Below are 14,532 nucleotides of genomic sequence, written 5' to 3' on the forward strand. Positions count from 1 at the left end.
GTGCCACAGACAAAAGACTTGAAGCTCTCATGATCTGGAGAGGGGTAGGGCTCCCTGTTCCTGAAGAGCTTGTAACACAGTTATTCCTCCACCCATGATACTTGACACTAGTGGTACAAGGTCCTTCACTCAGACTGGCCTTGCTGACTCTGCAATTTCTGCTGCAGCTTGTTGGGTGTGTTTGGAGATAGGAACATTGGCCAAGAGTTTCTGGAAGAAGATTCGGGGTCTGGTTTCATGACAGGGAATTACTAAGAGGGGAATCACATTTAGCGCAAGAGCAGTGCTGTAAAGTCTGAGGGAAAGGGATGAGCTGGAAGCTGGACGCTTATCCTTATGCCCTTTTGACAATCCAGTCGCTCTGCACTGCAACACAGGGATGCTTCTGATGCAGTGTCAAAAGATCCTTACTGCACCAGGACATTTTGACACACTGCCCAGCAAGCATACTCCTTTGGAGCAACTGAGTGTCTCTAGCAGGGAGAGAGATTTGGATTTAATGGTACAATTATCAATGGTAGCTGACATGAGATAAAGTCTATGAAACACCACACAGGGAATGCTGGAGATAAAACTTTGCACATACATTAGAAAACAAAGATATCTGTTGTGATCTTTCCGATTTATTAGATTACTTGAAAGGGGCTTTGGAGGAGATAAATGCAGCATCCAAGAATTGCAATGTAGGAGGTGAACATATGATTATTATTAATGTGAAAAGGGGACTGTAATGAGAATGAGCAATTCTAGCCGACTGAGAAAGAAACCTCTGTACGAACACATCTTTCATCTGATGTTTCCTTAGGGCTTCTTCTCTCTGCCATATGTGAAGCAGCAACCATCATTCGCTTCAGACAAAGGTGGACCTTTTTCCAGGCTTTCTCTAACTTATTTGACCCTGTCTTCATTAGCCTTAATTCTTCATTTTATACTACAGTTTCACTGGTATTATTATTATTATTATTACTAATTATTATTTATTTTATTTATATACTGCCCTTTACCTGGAGGTCTTAGGGAGGTTCACAGAACAAATATGCTGTATTTTTGTTTTAATGATGTTGTTTTTAAGTTGCGTACTGCTTTGAGATTTTAAAAATATTAAGCAGTTTCTAAATGCTATAACATAATAAAATAAAACATGCTTTCTTATAGCAGAACCAATCTGACTGGTGCCATGGAATTGGGGAAATTATTGTTAATTCTAAAAATGCACTAAACAGGTGCAGGTACAGTACAGAAGACAGCAAAGATATAAATGTGTTAAGAACACATTCCTTTTTATTGGATTCTGGGACGATAAGCATATTAGCAATATTGGCCCATAAAGTGTGTAAACAAGGTTTTAAATAAATAAATAAATAAATGAAATTGGAACTAGGATTTCTCTCCACAGGATTATTCCGGCACCAACTGCCATGCATTTGTGTGCCTGAAAGTATTTTGTCTGAACTGATCAGTCATACATATTGCTGACTGATGATGCTATGTCCGGAAGCCAGATCTGGGGAAGTCTCATGAATGCAGAGCATTGCACTGGAACTAGCTTTGAAAAGCCACAGTTTGGACCATGGCTGTTTCTCTGTCTCCTTGCCGAAATTAATGTCATTTTCCTCCAACCCGTGTGTGAAGAAGAAAACGGTAGTTGGAAAAGTGAGACTCTGCCCAGATAAGAATAAGATCTTGTGATCTGGGTTACAGCTCTTAATAGGCCTTTTCAGGAAATTCCAGGCCTGAAAGGGTTACTTGCAGACTCCAGCTCTCAGTTTCAGCCTTTGCCCCCCCCCCCCCATCAGATATATAGCTGGACTGACAGAGCAGCAGAAATAGCTTGGAGAGAGGTCTGCTGCTGACATAGCTAAGTGCCCTGGAAACTCCTGCCTGTTCCTTTGGAAACGGACAATCTTAGCATCCAGATTTTGCCATTATTGTTGCTCCTGAACAGGCAAAACCAACAGGATAAAAGGAGAGTTTAAGTCAGTCTGGAGACATATTCAGCTTTCCCTCTCAGGGAAAAGTACATTAAAACAGCAAGTCAAGGCACCCACAGAGCCTGCTCAGGGCAGCCTGGCTGAGGAAGAGCCCATGACGTAAATTGCCACCTTTATTATCTGGGAAATTACTCATTTCTGTTGGCTTTTCCTGGCACTAGGTGTATGGGGAGGGGAGCAACTGAGATCACCGCTTACTCCAGGCCATATTTAACTTCTATGAATATTACTCACCTAGTTCATAAACATCCCTACAGCTATTTAATTTTCATTACTCCCCCAACACCTATGGCTGCTTGTACCTGCCATACGTAGCGTTCTGTGAATTCTTCTACCTATCCACTCCCACATGCAGAAGCGAAACACGGACAAGTCAAAATCACTCATCACACTCACACCTGTGAGGACTGCCCTGCCCACACAACCCTCTTCCTGCGCCCAAACTTGAAACTCTTTCTCCAAGGGAGCATTTCTTAGCTAGTAGGAGAGTGGGGGACTCACTTTAGAGAACTGCATTATCTTTTTGGCCTGCTTTGGCCTAAAAAAACCCCCTTTTTCTCGCACACTCTCAGTGAGCAGAATCATAGCCCTCACCACCCTGCTGTTTTTGCTCCCCAAGACCACACTCATTCTCCTGCGGCAGTAAGCTTGTATTAACATTACTCTGGTGATTCAGCATCTTGGACTGGAAATCCCACCTCCCCTCTATTGAAAAGAAATAAATATAATACATCAGTATGTGTTTGAGGGATAGTATGCATGCACAAACTGCAAGAATAGTATTTTTGTCTCCTTTAAACATACTGTCTCTCTGGCCCAACACCAGCGGCAGACCTTTGAACCCCATCCCAAGATCAAGAGGTTTCTGGAAAAGGAGATTGTACAACAACACACTCGCCTCAGTCTGGTGCTGTACCAAGTACCCAGACAGGCCCACCCAGCTCATTCACCCACATCTTGGTAAAGCAAGCCAGATCAGCTCCTTCATCTATCATGAAGGGATCAGTCAGATTAGTCCCTTCATCAGCCCCTATACCAGGGGAGGTGGATCCCTGTTGGTTCTCCTGGATCTCTCAGCAGCTTTAGATACCAGAGACCATGGTACCTTCCTGGAGCAGCCCTGCAAACTGAGAGTTGGGAGCACTGTACTGTGATGGTTCTGCTATCTGCAGAGTAATTTTTGGCTCATCGTCAAGCACCTACCTTGTTCCCCCACGCTTTTTAAACACATATGAAACTGCTGAGTGAGAAGATCCAGGCATTTGTGGATGGCACCCAGCTCTATTTGTTTATACCACCTGAGTCAGGTGAAGCCCAAAGTCTGGCAGCCATCAAGGGCTGGATGAGAACCAATAAACTGGAGCTGAATTCTGACAAGATGGGAGGTGGTTCCTGTGCCCAGGAACAGGGTAAGCAATCTGTTCTAGAGGGATTCACACTCACTGATATGGAGCAGGCAGTGCTCCTTGATTCTAAGTTGAGACTGGATGTCCAGGAAGGCAAGGTGTGCACATGCCCAGCCAGGGCTGCCACCTTGCCCCCATAATTGAGGGACCCCAGGTCCCCATGACATCAGCAGGCCCCATGGCGTGCTTGTAGTGTGCGCACACGCCTCATGGTGTGCTGGTGTCACTCGTGCATGCCCCAAGGTGCAGGCACCCCGTGGCATGTGTGCATGATGCAAGCATGCCCCATGGTGTGCATCTATGTCACCACAGAACTTTGTGGGGTCTTGGCCCTTCCATCAGAAATACTGGGGGAGCTTGTCCCCCCCCCCCCCGGCGCCTATGTGCCCAGCCACAGCTGGTTCACCACCTATAGCTGTTCCTGAACTGGGATAACTTAGCTACCGTTATTCATGCTCTGGTAGACTCCTGACTGAATTACTGCAATGCCCTCGACACGGGGCTGCCCTCTAAGAGTGTCCGGAAGCTGCAGATAGTGCAAAATGCAACAGCTCAGCTGCTGTATGGGATCCCAAAGTGAAACGTATTACAACTATTCTTTGGGAATTGCACTGGGTGCCTGTATATGGTATATGTCCTGCTCAAGGATTAATCTTTCACCCAGCATTGTGGTCCTCATCATAATGGCTGTCTCTGCAGGTGCATCTGCTGTGAAAATTCAAACACGGCTATTCTTCTATCTCATCTTGTTTGGTTCTAAGACAGAGCTCAAAACTGCTGGCATTGAGCTCTAAAGCCAACAAGTGGAGTATCTCTTGCGGAAATTTCAGGGTACAGCCTAATCCTCGGTGCCAGAGGGAACGTTACAGGGTGCATGAGACTATGACAGTAGGTGTTTTCCAATTTCACTCTCCTATGGAAGTTGGAGGCGCAGCTGTGATGGGAGTGGCTTTGGCCCACCTGGTACTCTCCAGGTGTTCTGGACTACAAGTCCCATCAGCCCCAGCCAGTATGGCCAAGCTGGGAGTTACACCAGGTTGGCAAAAGCTGGAGAAGAGGGCTCTATCCTTGTTCCCTTTTCCTCCAGCCTAAGCCGTTCAGCTCTTCAGCTGGAGCTTTAATAGCCTCTATTGTCAATTGCATAATGGTACCAATTCCCAGCCCCCACCTACACACAGAGAGAGAGAGAGACATGCAGTCTTCACCATCTGCTGCACGGAGCAGCACCTGCCTTTCGGTGCACTTTCCATTGCTAACGTCACTGGGAAAATCTTCTTATATGGTAAGTGGAGCCAATATCCCAGAACAGCATACGATTAAAAATAGCCTCTTGTTGCATGTGGAACCCTACTTGCTCTATAGACTAAACAACAGAGAGGCAGATAAAGAGATTGCAGGTGGCTAGCCTGCGAACAGTTACGGCACGGAGCGCTGAAATCTACACTCCTGCTCCCGGATGGAGGAGGGATGCTGCAGATATAGGGAAGTTAAAAACTCTTTCCAGTATCACGCAACACAGCCAAAATGGACTGCTCACACATTTCCTGTTACTTCTAATAAATGCTCCCTTTTGAATACTTTCAGCAAGTTCTCTTCCCACTTCCTGGTAAAATTGCTTCCCATCGCAAGTACTCTTCCTTACACCACCATCGAATCATAGTTGGAAGAGACCCCAAGGGCCATCTAGTCCAACCCTCTACAATGCAAAAACATGCAGGTGGCCTTTATGGGGATCAAACCCACAACCTTCGCATTATCAGCACCATGATCTAGCCATCAGAGCTAACTGGAATATTTTGTTTCCTTTAATGTAAGGAAGTGTGGTACAGTCTGCTAATGCTACTATAATTCCATTAGTCTTTAAGGTGCTGCAGGATTCTTTGTGTTTACTTTTACAGACTAACATGGCTGCCCCTCTGTAATTTTGGTTCTCTATGCCCACATTGTTCTTTTCTGAGCAAATCCCCTTTGAACTACTACTAAGTTATTCTGACCAGGTAGGCGTCTAATCTTGTTCAGGGGGTATATCTTTCCTGGCAATGGTTCCTAGGGTGCAACAGGTTATAGACAATTCTGGTGTGGCCAAAGATGGCCTCACAATTCTCTGGGCCAAGTCCAGAATCTTGGTGCTTTTTAGAGCTTCATTCCTTAGGCACGAAACAATGCACAATTCTACAGCCATTCAACAGAAGAGAAGGTCACCATGGACTGAATGCATTATAAACCATTTCGACGCAGGATAAATTAAACAACAAGGCACCAGTATACATGCCAAGAATTTCTAGAGGAAACTTGGCATTTATTATCTGCGTGACTCATTTGAGGACAGGAATGCACAGAAGAGATGCTGTGGAACAGTTTGATATTTCCCAGGCAAAAGGATATGGAAGTGTTAACTCCCTCACCTGGGGGTAAGCCCCACTGAGCATGCAGGAGAATGAGCTGTTCCTTTCTTTCCACCCACACCCTCTTGCACACACAAACACTGCACACAGCCTCCCTTCATCAGCAGAGCTGTTATCCCAGCCAAACGTCTCCCGGTAAAGGGATTAACCACTTCCAGGGTGTTATCCCTACGGTCTCATTTCTGGGGAGGTAATTCTCGCTTCCCCAAAACAGTGTCCATTCCAAAATGGATTCCCTGCCTTCTTAACTCACTAAAACTTATTCTAATCCACAGTCTGTCGGCTGTCAGACTCAGAACATATTTTGAACAGAAATAATGTTAAACTCTGAGCATGTTCAGAGTACATTCCTCTCACAGCTAACAGGTTCCCCCCCACACACACACATGTGCACACATCACACAATCTTGGGATTGTACAGAAGCATTTCCTACTTAAAGATTATAACGTCTACAGTGGTTTGAGCCCCAGAACATCTCAATTCAGAAATCAAGCACTGAAACCCAGTCTCCCCACCCCTGCTACCTTCTAATCCCAGAATCTACCATTGACTCTCACAATCTTTAGGGAAAGATAAAGCATGCAGAGCTTCAAGACACCCCAAAGGCTCTCTCTGGCAGCTTTCCCCACCAATTAGAACACATTCTTGCCCATAAGCAGCACAACTATGGGGGGGGGTGAGGTTTGAGTTCAGGGAGGTGAACATGCTTTCTTTGCTTTGCAGACACTGACTTATTTCTGTAGGGGGAAACTATCAGCTCTCCTCTTCTGCTTGACAGTGACTGGGAACGATCACAGAGCAATCCAAAACACGTCTATTCAGATCTAAGACACAGTGCTTGTCTTATTCCTGCCCTGCCCTCTCCTGCAGATCCCTACCCACCTCATCCCCTTTCTCGCTCGAGGGACTCACCTGCGTCCGAGGCACCTGTGGGAAGAGATTGAGTGTCGTGGGCCGCTTGGGTCTGTAGGTGTCCATGGTCACTGGCGGGGGCTCCTTCTTGATCGGCTCAGGGGCCGTCCCTTCATCGCCTGGGGTGTCCCCAGTAGCATCAATCAGGTCTAGCTGAAGCATCTCTGCCTGGAGCCGGCTGGCCTCCCCTCCACCCACTCCCAGAACGCCACTGGTCTGCAGATTCACATGGCTCTGCCAGGATATAAAACAGGGACGGAGGGAGGGAGAGAAAGAATGAGAGCAGTAATAAGGCTAGGAAGCGGAGGAGGGTGGGTCAGGCAGTCGCAATTCATCAGCAGCAACTGTCTCCTTGTGAAAGGGCATCAAAGCTCCAAATCAAAGCCACCTAGAAAAGAAGCTGTCGACTTGTCACCGTATCAAAAGCTCTTACAAACCACTCCTCACAGCAGCCCTAACAAATAATTGGGACACCGTACTCCCACCCCCTCTGTTTACTGTGTAACAGATAATTTCTGCAGGACAAAGTTGGGGAAATACAGATAAAAAATCTCAGCTGGTAAACCTGTGCCTGCACTTTGGGATGCAGGTGGAGGCTCACGTGAGTGATGAGACTGCTTCTTCATCCAAAGAACCCCTGAGTAAAGAAAATATTGATAGATATTGAGGAAAGGGTTCTGACGTAGCCTTCTCAGTCCTATGCTTGGTTTTCTGTTTGCAGAGATTGGGTACAATCGCCAAAGTCTTTTTTTCCTGGACACTTGCCCCCTTTCCACCTCCTTTTTAATTTTTAAAAATTATTTTGCCAAGCAAATACAGCAGAATGTTCACAAGTTTAAAGTGCATACTGTATACAATGAGGGAGTCATTCGACCATGAACCTCCTTGCTCATGTGAAATCTTTTAAACTGAGGCTACTTGCCAGACTTCTGACTTACCGATAACCTAGGATGCCCAAACAAAAAGTTTTCCAAAATTTAGCTACAGATGCTCTTGCTATTCTGTCACAATTCTAGCAACTAAGCAATCCAAACTTGGGTTTTGGGTAGATTAGGAAGGGGGAAACTGTAACCTTCTAGGTGCTCCAACTCCCATCAAGGATGATGGGAGCTGTAAGCCAGAAACATTTGGAGGGTCATAGATTCCCTACCCCTGGTGCAGAGGGCAAGTTCTAGAAAAACAAAAAACTGATCCTGACCTCAGCTGCCACCTACTGGAGAGTTCCTAGTAGTTACATTTTTAATCAATCAATGTACAGTCTTACCTTGGAAGTCGAACTGAATCCGTTCCAGAAATCCATTCAACTTCCAAAATGTTCGGAAACCAAAGTGCAGCTTCTGATTGGCTGCAGGAAGCTCCTGCAGCCAATCGGAAGCCGTGGAAGCCCAGTCAAACATTAGGGTTCCAAAGAACGTTCACAAACCGGAACACTCACTTCTGAGTTTGTGGCGTTTGGGAGCCAAAACGTTCGAGACACAAGGCGTTCGGGATCCAAGGTACGACTGTATTAATTTTCTATACTGTCCTTCATCTGGCAATCACAGGGCAGTTTGCAACATAAAAATACAAAATAAGAACACCAAATACATAATAAAACCAAGAGAAACCAGTAACTCCCCCTCCCACAAACACATTTAAAGGGCCACAGAATGTTAATCAGCCAAAGGCCTGGTTATAGAGAAAGGCTTTCGCTTGGCGACTAATGATATGTCATGAAGATGCCAGGCGAGCCTCCCGGGGTGAGCATTCCACAAACGCAGAAAAGGCCCGTTCTCGTGCTGCCACCACCTGGAACTTTCATGGAGCAGGCACACGAAGAAGGGCCTCAGATGATGAGCACTGGATCCAAATCAGTTTATATGGGGAAAGGCGGTCCTTGAGGTATTGCGGTCCTAAGCTGTTTAAGGCTTTATAAGCAAAAACCAACACTTTGAATTGAGCCTTGAAACTGATTGGCAGCCAGTGCAGTCGGGCCAGGATTGGCGTAATATGCTCAAACTGTCTTGCCCCAATGAGGAACCTGGCTGCCAAATTCTTCACCAGCTGAAGTTTCTGAACAGTCTTCAGAGGCAGCCCAACACGTTGCAGTAATCTAATGAATACGAATAGCTTAAGGAAGTAACGCCAAGGCAATTTGGGCATGGCAATTTTTCCTAACTCTTGTTAGAACTCATAAGGAATTCAGTGGTAAGCAAAACCAAATCCCCAAAGTGTCTCCACTGAAGTGCCTATGGATCATTCTGAAAATGTAAATATTATGCACTGGGTCGCTCTATGACACAGGAAATAGCTTTCTCAATGCCTTTCTGTGGTAAATAAGGAATCTTTAAGTCTTTAAGGTAACAAGAGCTTTAAGTTAAAAAGAAAGAAACCATTTGTACAGCTGTACAACCATTTTTTAAAAGCCCGAGAGTGTCATAAAACCAAAGAGCTGAAAGGAGACAAAGATACACTGATTTTAACTCCTTGGTGCCAAACATACCCAGACTACCACCTGTACACTTCATTTCCTGACACTGTTCAGAACACATAACGTGGCAGATGAAGGGAGCATGTGCTCCACAGAAAAGTATTTGCAGAACACATAGATCCAGGTAATTCAAGCAAGTGAGCCAAGCCCCATAATATGCTGGAAGACAATCCCATTCCTTCTGGGTCAATAGCCACACTGATCTTGAGGGAAATCTATTTCTATCATCAATATGTTTACTAGCTAATAAATGAGCCAAAGTTATCCGCCACATATTCCTAAAGACCACTTACTGCACTGCAAAGCTATAGCCACACAATGGCTTCATTTGCATATAGTGCTCAACCAAACCATGGTTTTAGAGAGCACAAGAAAATGTGCAGGTACCTAGAAAGAAAAGCCTGGCTGCTTTGCTTCTCCCCTGATCCTCCTCCTCCTGCTGCGTTATCCTGAGTTAATTCACAGACTCATGATTTGTCTCCCCCAAACACTCTTAGGAAGCAAGGCTGAGAACTTAAAAGCTCTTGGTATGCTTGGGGCTCCCCATGCAAAAAAGAGATTTTAAGCTCTTGGCCTTCCTTCTCAGCAAGGCCCACTCTGGCTCTGGGAATGATAGGGAAGCTCTCACAAAATCTTGCAGGACATCCCACATCCTCCCTGCCTGTGTATAGGTGAAATTGCACATGTTAAATGCGTGTAAGATGCAGGCATACTACATACTACATAATCTCTCAAATTACAGAAGGGAAATCTGTATGCCTTCCAGATGTTGTTGGACTCCAACTCCCATCATCCCTGGCTACTTTGCTAGCTGAGGCTGATGGAAGCTGGAGTCCAACATCCGGAGGCACACAGGTTCTCCATCCCTATTATAAATGCTTGCTTTTGTGCCATTCCCAGTTTGCCTTATGATGAGAGCTGCACTTTTCTCTCAATTGCCCGGCCTTGATTTGTGATCCATTTTCCAGATTTATGTTCTTCGTAAGTATAGATTTAATAATATGCAGCTCACTGAAGCTGCACTAAGAATTGCTGCATCATGATTTCCATGGACAACAGATCATTCAGACTTTTCTTTTTCTTCTCCTCCCTGGGGTTTAATGGCACAGCAAGGCCAACAAAATACTACAACTCAAGGTTCTTCACGAACTTTTTTGGGTGTGCTTAGCCCTATCACTCTAGCTTCACCATCTTTCCATAGCACCATTTATCTTGAATCAGAATACAATTCTGAGTATTTTTCACTGAGAAAATCTCCTTATTTTTGCCTGAGTTCCTGATACTATGTTGGAATCATATCAGTGGAAAAGTTCAGTCTTTCCTCTACATAAGTAGATCCGAGTTCCATTCTCAGTTCTTCCTCCTCTTCCAAACCACTATTTATTCCTGATGATACAGCACACATCTTTAGAGCATTCATATGCATGAGCAGTCACCGCTTGCCTCTGGGGAGCTGGGCTGGGGATCATCAAGCTGTCTACTTTACATGATGCACTTAAGAATGGCAGGTGCACTATGAAGTAATAGACAGAGCAGCATCAAGTTCCTGTCTGGAGAGATCCATTATCCAGAAATGTTGGAGGCCTGGAAAGGAGTGTGTGTGCCAAGAGAGGAGAACAGGCTATATGCAATAATGAATCGCTTTCAAAACTGCATTGTAATTATTCTGTGGTCCTTCCCGATTAACTGGTATAAACAAAATTGAAGGTTTAAAATGTGGCACAATGATTAACACCCCAGCATTTCACTTCTTTTCACTAGCATGGCAAACTATTCAAACTTACTTTGCGCTGCAGTATGACAGAGTAGCTCCTCAACCTCACAAACTAGCTTCCATTGTGGGAGGCAGTAAAACAATGTTAGACAAAACAAGGCCCTAAGAATTGGCAACTGTATAGCTTGATATGGGCAGTGCTCAGGATTATTTACCTATACATCCAGCTATAGCAGCAGTGGGGAACCGCTGAGATACCTCTCTCCATTGCTCCCCTCCTTTAAAGCCCATTTTTCCTAACCCACCTTCCCAAGCCTCAACTTGTCTCACGTGGATTTTTAAGAACACACATTTATACAGAGCAAAGCACACTGTTGAAAGTAGACAAAAGCGTACTGGTGCTAGCCATCCCTTTCAGCTCTGCTACTGCAACCGCAGAAGGTCATAAATTTCTAGTCAACCATTTGAAAACCTACCATCCCTTCGTCTGCCTGACACCGTCTGTCCCAATTCTGTTAGCATATGTTTCAGACAGCCATTCTGTCCCAAGTCTCCTTCAGAACATCTGTAGTGGGCTTGAACTCTGAAAGGGTGTCAAAGCAGTGTGGCTCTAGTGCAGATGTCAGTATGTGTTGAAACTAATCCATCAGCTGTCACATTCTGGCATTCAGGCTTACTGGGCATTTTATTTTATTTTTTTATAAAATTTTTATTGGTTTTACAAAATTTTATAGAACAAACAAACACTTAAAAAGACAAACATACACGTATAATTTCATAACATATTTTCATAAACCTCTTTTCTGGGACTTCCCCATACCCCCCCTTTCTGCATCCCAATGTCCATAATTTTATAGCAACTCCCAATTGTTACTTTCCAACCTCTGTCATCTTAGTCATTTCTGTATTCTGACCTTATATCACTGTGTCCCTTTGTTTCTGAAAACCTCAACACTCTAGCATTCATTAAGTTTATAATAGTCCTTAAGATAACTTTTGAATTTTCTCCATTCTTCTTCCGCCGTCTCTTTTCCTTGGTCACGAATTCTGCCTGTCATCTCGGCCAATGTCATATAGTCCATCACTTTCATCTGCCATGTGTTCCAGAGTGGGTAGATCTTGTGTCTGGCTTACTGGGCATTTTAGCAAGGTTTTTCTTTGGCAAGATGATCACATGTAAGAATCTTAGGCTGTATACAACCAAAATTTTATTCTAGAATCAATGGAGACCGAATTGTTTTCCCTACATGGTTTTCCTTAAATAGACTGGGTTGTTTTCCCTACACAAACCAGATATATCGCGTATATATTTTGCTCCTGAAAAGTGCTCATTGGAAAACTGTCATTCTGAAAATAAAAGTTCATTGCAGTAAGGTGGCAATCACCATTTCCTTCTTCATTCACCTGGAGCATGTGTAGAAAGGAAAAGCATGGATGATGTAATCAGGGAGAGGGTTTTCATATCAAGTAACCACAGCCACTCTAGTAAGATGGTAGTATCTAGAATCAACCTAGATTGAAAACAGCATGTTGAGAGCAAACATGAACGATTCCAGATTGAGAAAAACATATTTGTGCTACAAGCAAGTTAGTGTGTGCGCAACCAGAGGATCAGTCCTGGAAAGGAACCCAATGGTCATCCAGTCTAACCCGCTACCAATGCAGGAACGGCACCACGACAACATCCCTCAGAGGTGGCTTTCTGGCCTCTGCTTCAAAGCTTCTAATGAAAAGAGTCCACCAGCTTCTGTGGCAGCCTGTTCCACTGTCAGACAGCTTTAGTCAAAGAGATGGACAGATGGATGTGTCTTCCTAGCATGGGCCCTGAGGGTTCTGGACCACACATGTTGGCTACATGCAACAAAACCCACACTTTGCAGAACAGCATCTATACTTTCCCTGGAGCACTTTTTTCAGGTCCCATCTCAGAGCAGAACTGTTTTGTTTGCATTCTTCCACGCACTCTCTGGCATGCAAATTTCTGATTAAAGCAGCTATGACTGCGGCTGTGTATATGTACGTTTAAGCTTGGGTGCTCTTCTTGGTGAACAAATACAATATCTTAATTTTACCTTGCGTGAACTTGCTCGGATGTGCTTTTCTAGCCTTCAGTTCTTGCTGAAATGCGTTGCTTTAAAGTCTTTAGTTCATGAATTTCCAGGCAGGGTTTGAGGCTGCTGACATCTGTTATTTGCACTCATGGAAGTGTAGAATTGCGGAGTTGGAATGGTCATCAAGTCCAACCCCTTGCAATGCAGCACTCTTACAATTTTTTTAAAAATGCAGCCCATGTCCAGTTTCTTCCTATCTGATGTCTATTTCACTCTGAAGCAGTGCAAGATGCCCTTTTCTATAAGCTACTCATGATCCATTTACATGCAGCTTAATTTGAGTTGGAGCAAACCAGAGACTGGCCCCAGAATCATATGCAAGCACTCAGCCTTGGGCCTTATGACATAAATATGAACAGTACCACTGAGCATGTGTGGAGAGCTTCCTTCTCAGTATTAAGCCCCTGCTATCAGAGAACAGGGCTGTCAGGCTGACCAGAACCCCCCGGCACATCTTATTTGAGAAACTACCAGCGCTTTAGAGTGAAACAGACACTTCCAATACATAACGCAAGATGTTTCAAAATGCCATCTTCTACCCCATGCAATAGAAGTGCAGCAGAACTAAATTCCATCAGACAAAAATGGGTGATGCCATGCTCCATAAAGTTACTCTTAATTGGTAGACGATGAAACAGGGCACAGGATTTGTTACAGCAAATGATCCTTCTTCTATATAGCTTTCCCCTCTGCAGTTGCCACCTGTTAGTCCAGAGAACATGCATTTTCTTTGAAAAGCTCTGAAGCAACAGAACTAATTGCTGTGGCTCCTGCTGAAGTGGCAACTTTGCCCATCCTCCTCACTGGCAGCAGCAGCAGCAAACAGGCTTTAGTCTGTATCCCAGAGAAGATATGGGAGGAGGGCAGGTATTTGGACAGGTGGAATGGGAGGGCATGGGACTGCATTCCTTCCTGCTATGCTGGAAAAGGAATAGTCATAATAAGGCTTCTTTACTGCAACATTTGTGGTGAAAGAAGCACCAGAAGAATCTACAGCAGATGCCCTTGTAAACGGAAACGTTATGCAGTACCCAGTCCAGTGACACAACTGTAAGGAGATAGAAAACCCAACACGCTCCTGAGTTTATGAGCAAGCCCCCAGTATTTTCTGCAAATGGTGCTCTGATTTTGAATGACTACAGTCTGCATAATCAAAACTGATTTCAAACAATTACTGTATTTTTCTGTCTATAAGACCCCTACATGTATAAGATGCCCCAATTTGGGGGGGTACTCCAATTTAAGAAAATAGGGGAAGATCTATCCATGTATAAGACACCCCCAAATTTTGGACATTATTTTTTAGGAGAAAAACCTAGTCTTATACATGGAAAAATACGGTATGTAGAAACCTCAGCTCAGGGTATTCAATCTCTCTCTCTCTCTCTCCCCCCCCCCCACCATAAGTGATGCCCCTTGGGGGAATTTTTTGTCAGTTCCATGTAAACCATTAAGTCATATTTTAGCTTCTTTCAGAATTTTGTGTCTTAGGCATTTTTTTTCTGGCTGTGATCACTCTCTC

General features: G+C 44.5%; 1 protein-coding gene across 4 annotated transcripts in view; it reads right to left on the reverse strand.

The window, feature by feature from the left end:
• MAPK8IP1 (mitogen-activated protein kinase 8 interacting protein 1) overlaps positions 1-14,532 on the reverse strand; it is a 59,673-nt gene that overhangs the window by 16,716 nt on the left and 28,425 nt on the right. For all 4 annotated transcript variants that reach the window (XM_081164760.1, XM_081164757.1, XM_081164758.1 and 1 more), the window contains exon 3: positions 6,716-6,949. In XM_081164760.1, coding sequence (XP_081020886.1) covers positions 6,716-6,877 — 162 coding nt within the window. In that variant the 5' untranslated portion in view covers positions 6,878-6,949. The remainder of the gene's footprint in view (positions 1-6,715; positions 6,950-14,532) is intronic.

This window comes from Podarcis bocagei (assembly GCF_964188305.1).
Source record: "Podarcis bocagei genome assembly, chromosome: 1".
In the NCBI taxonomy this organism is placed as follows: Eukaryota; Metazoa; Chordata; class Lepidosauria; order Squamata; family Lacertidae; genus Podarcis; species Podarcis bocagei.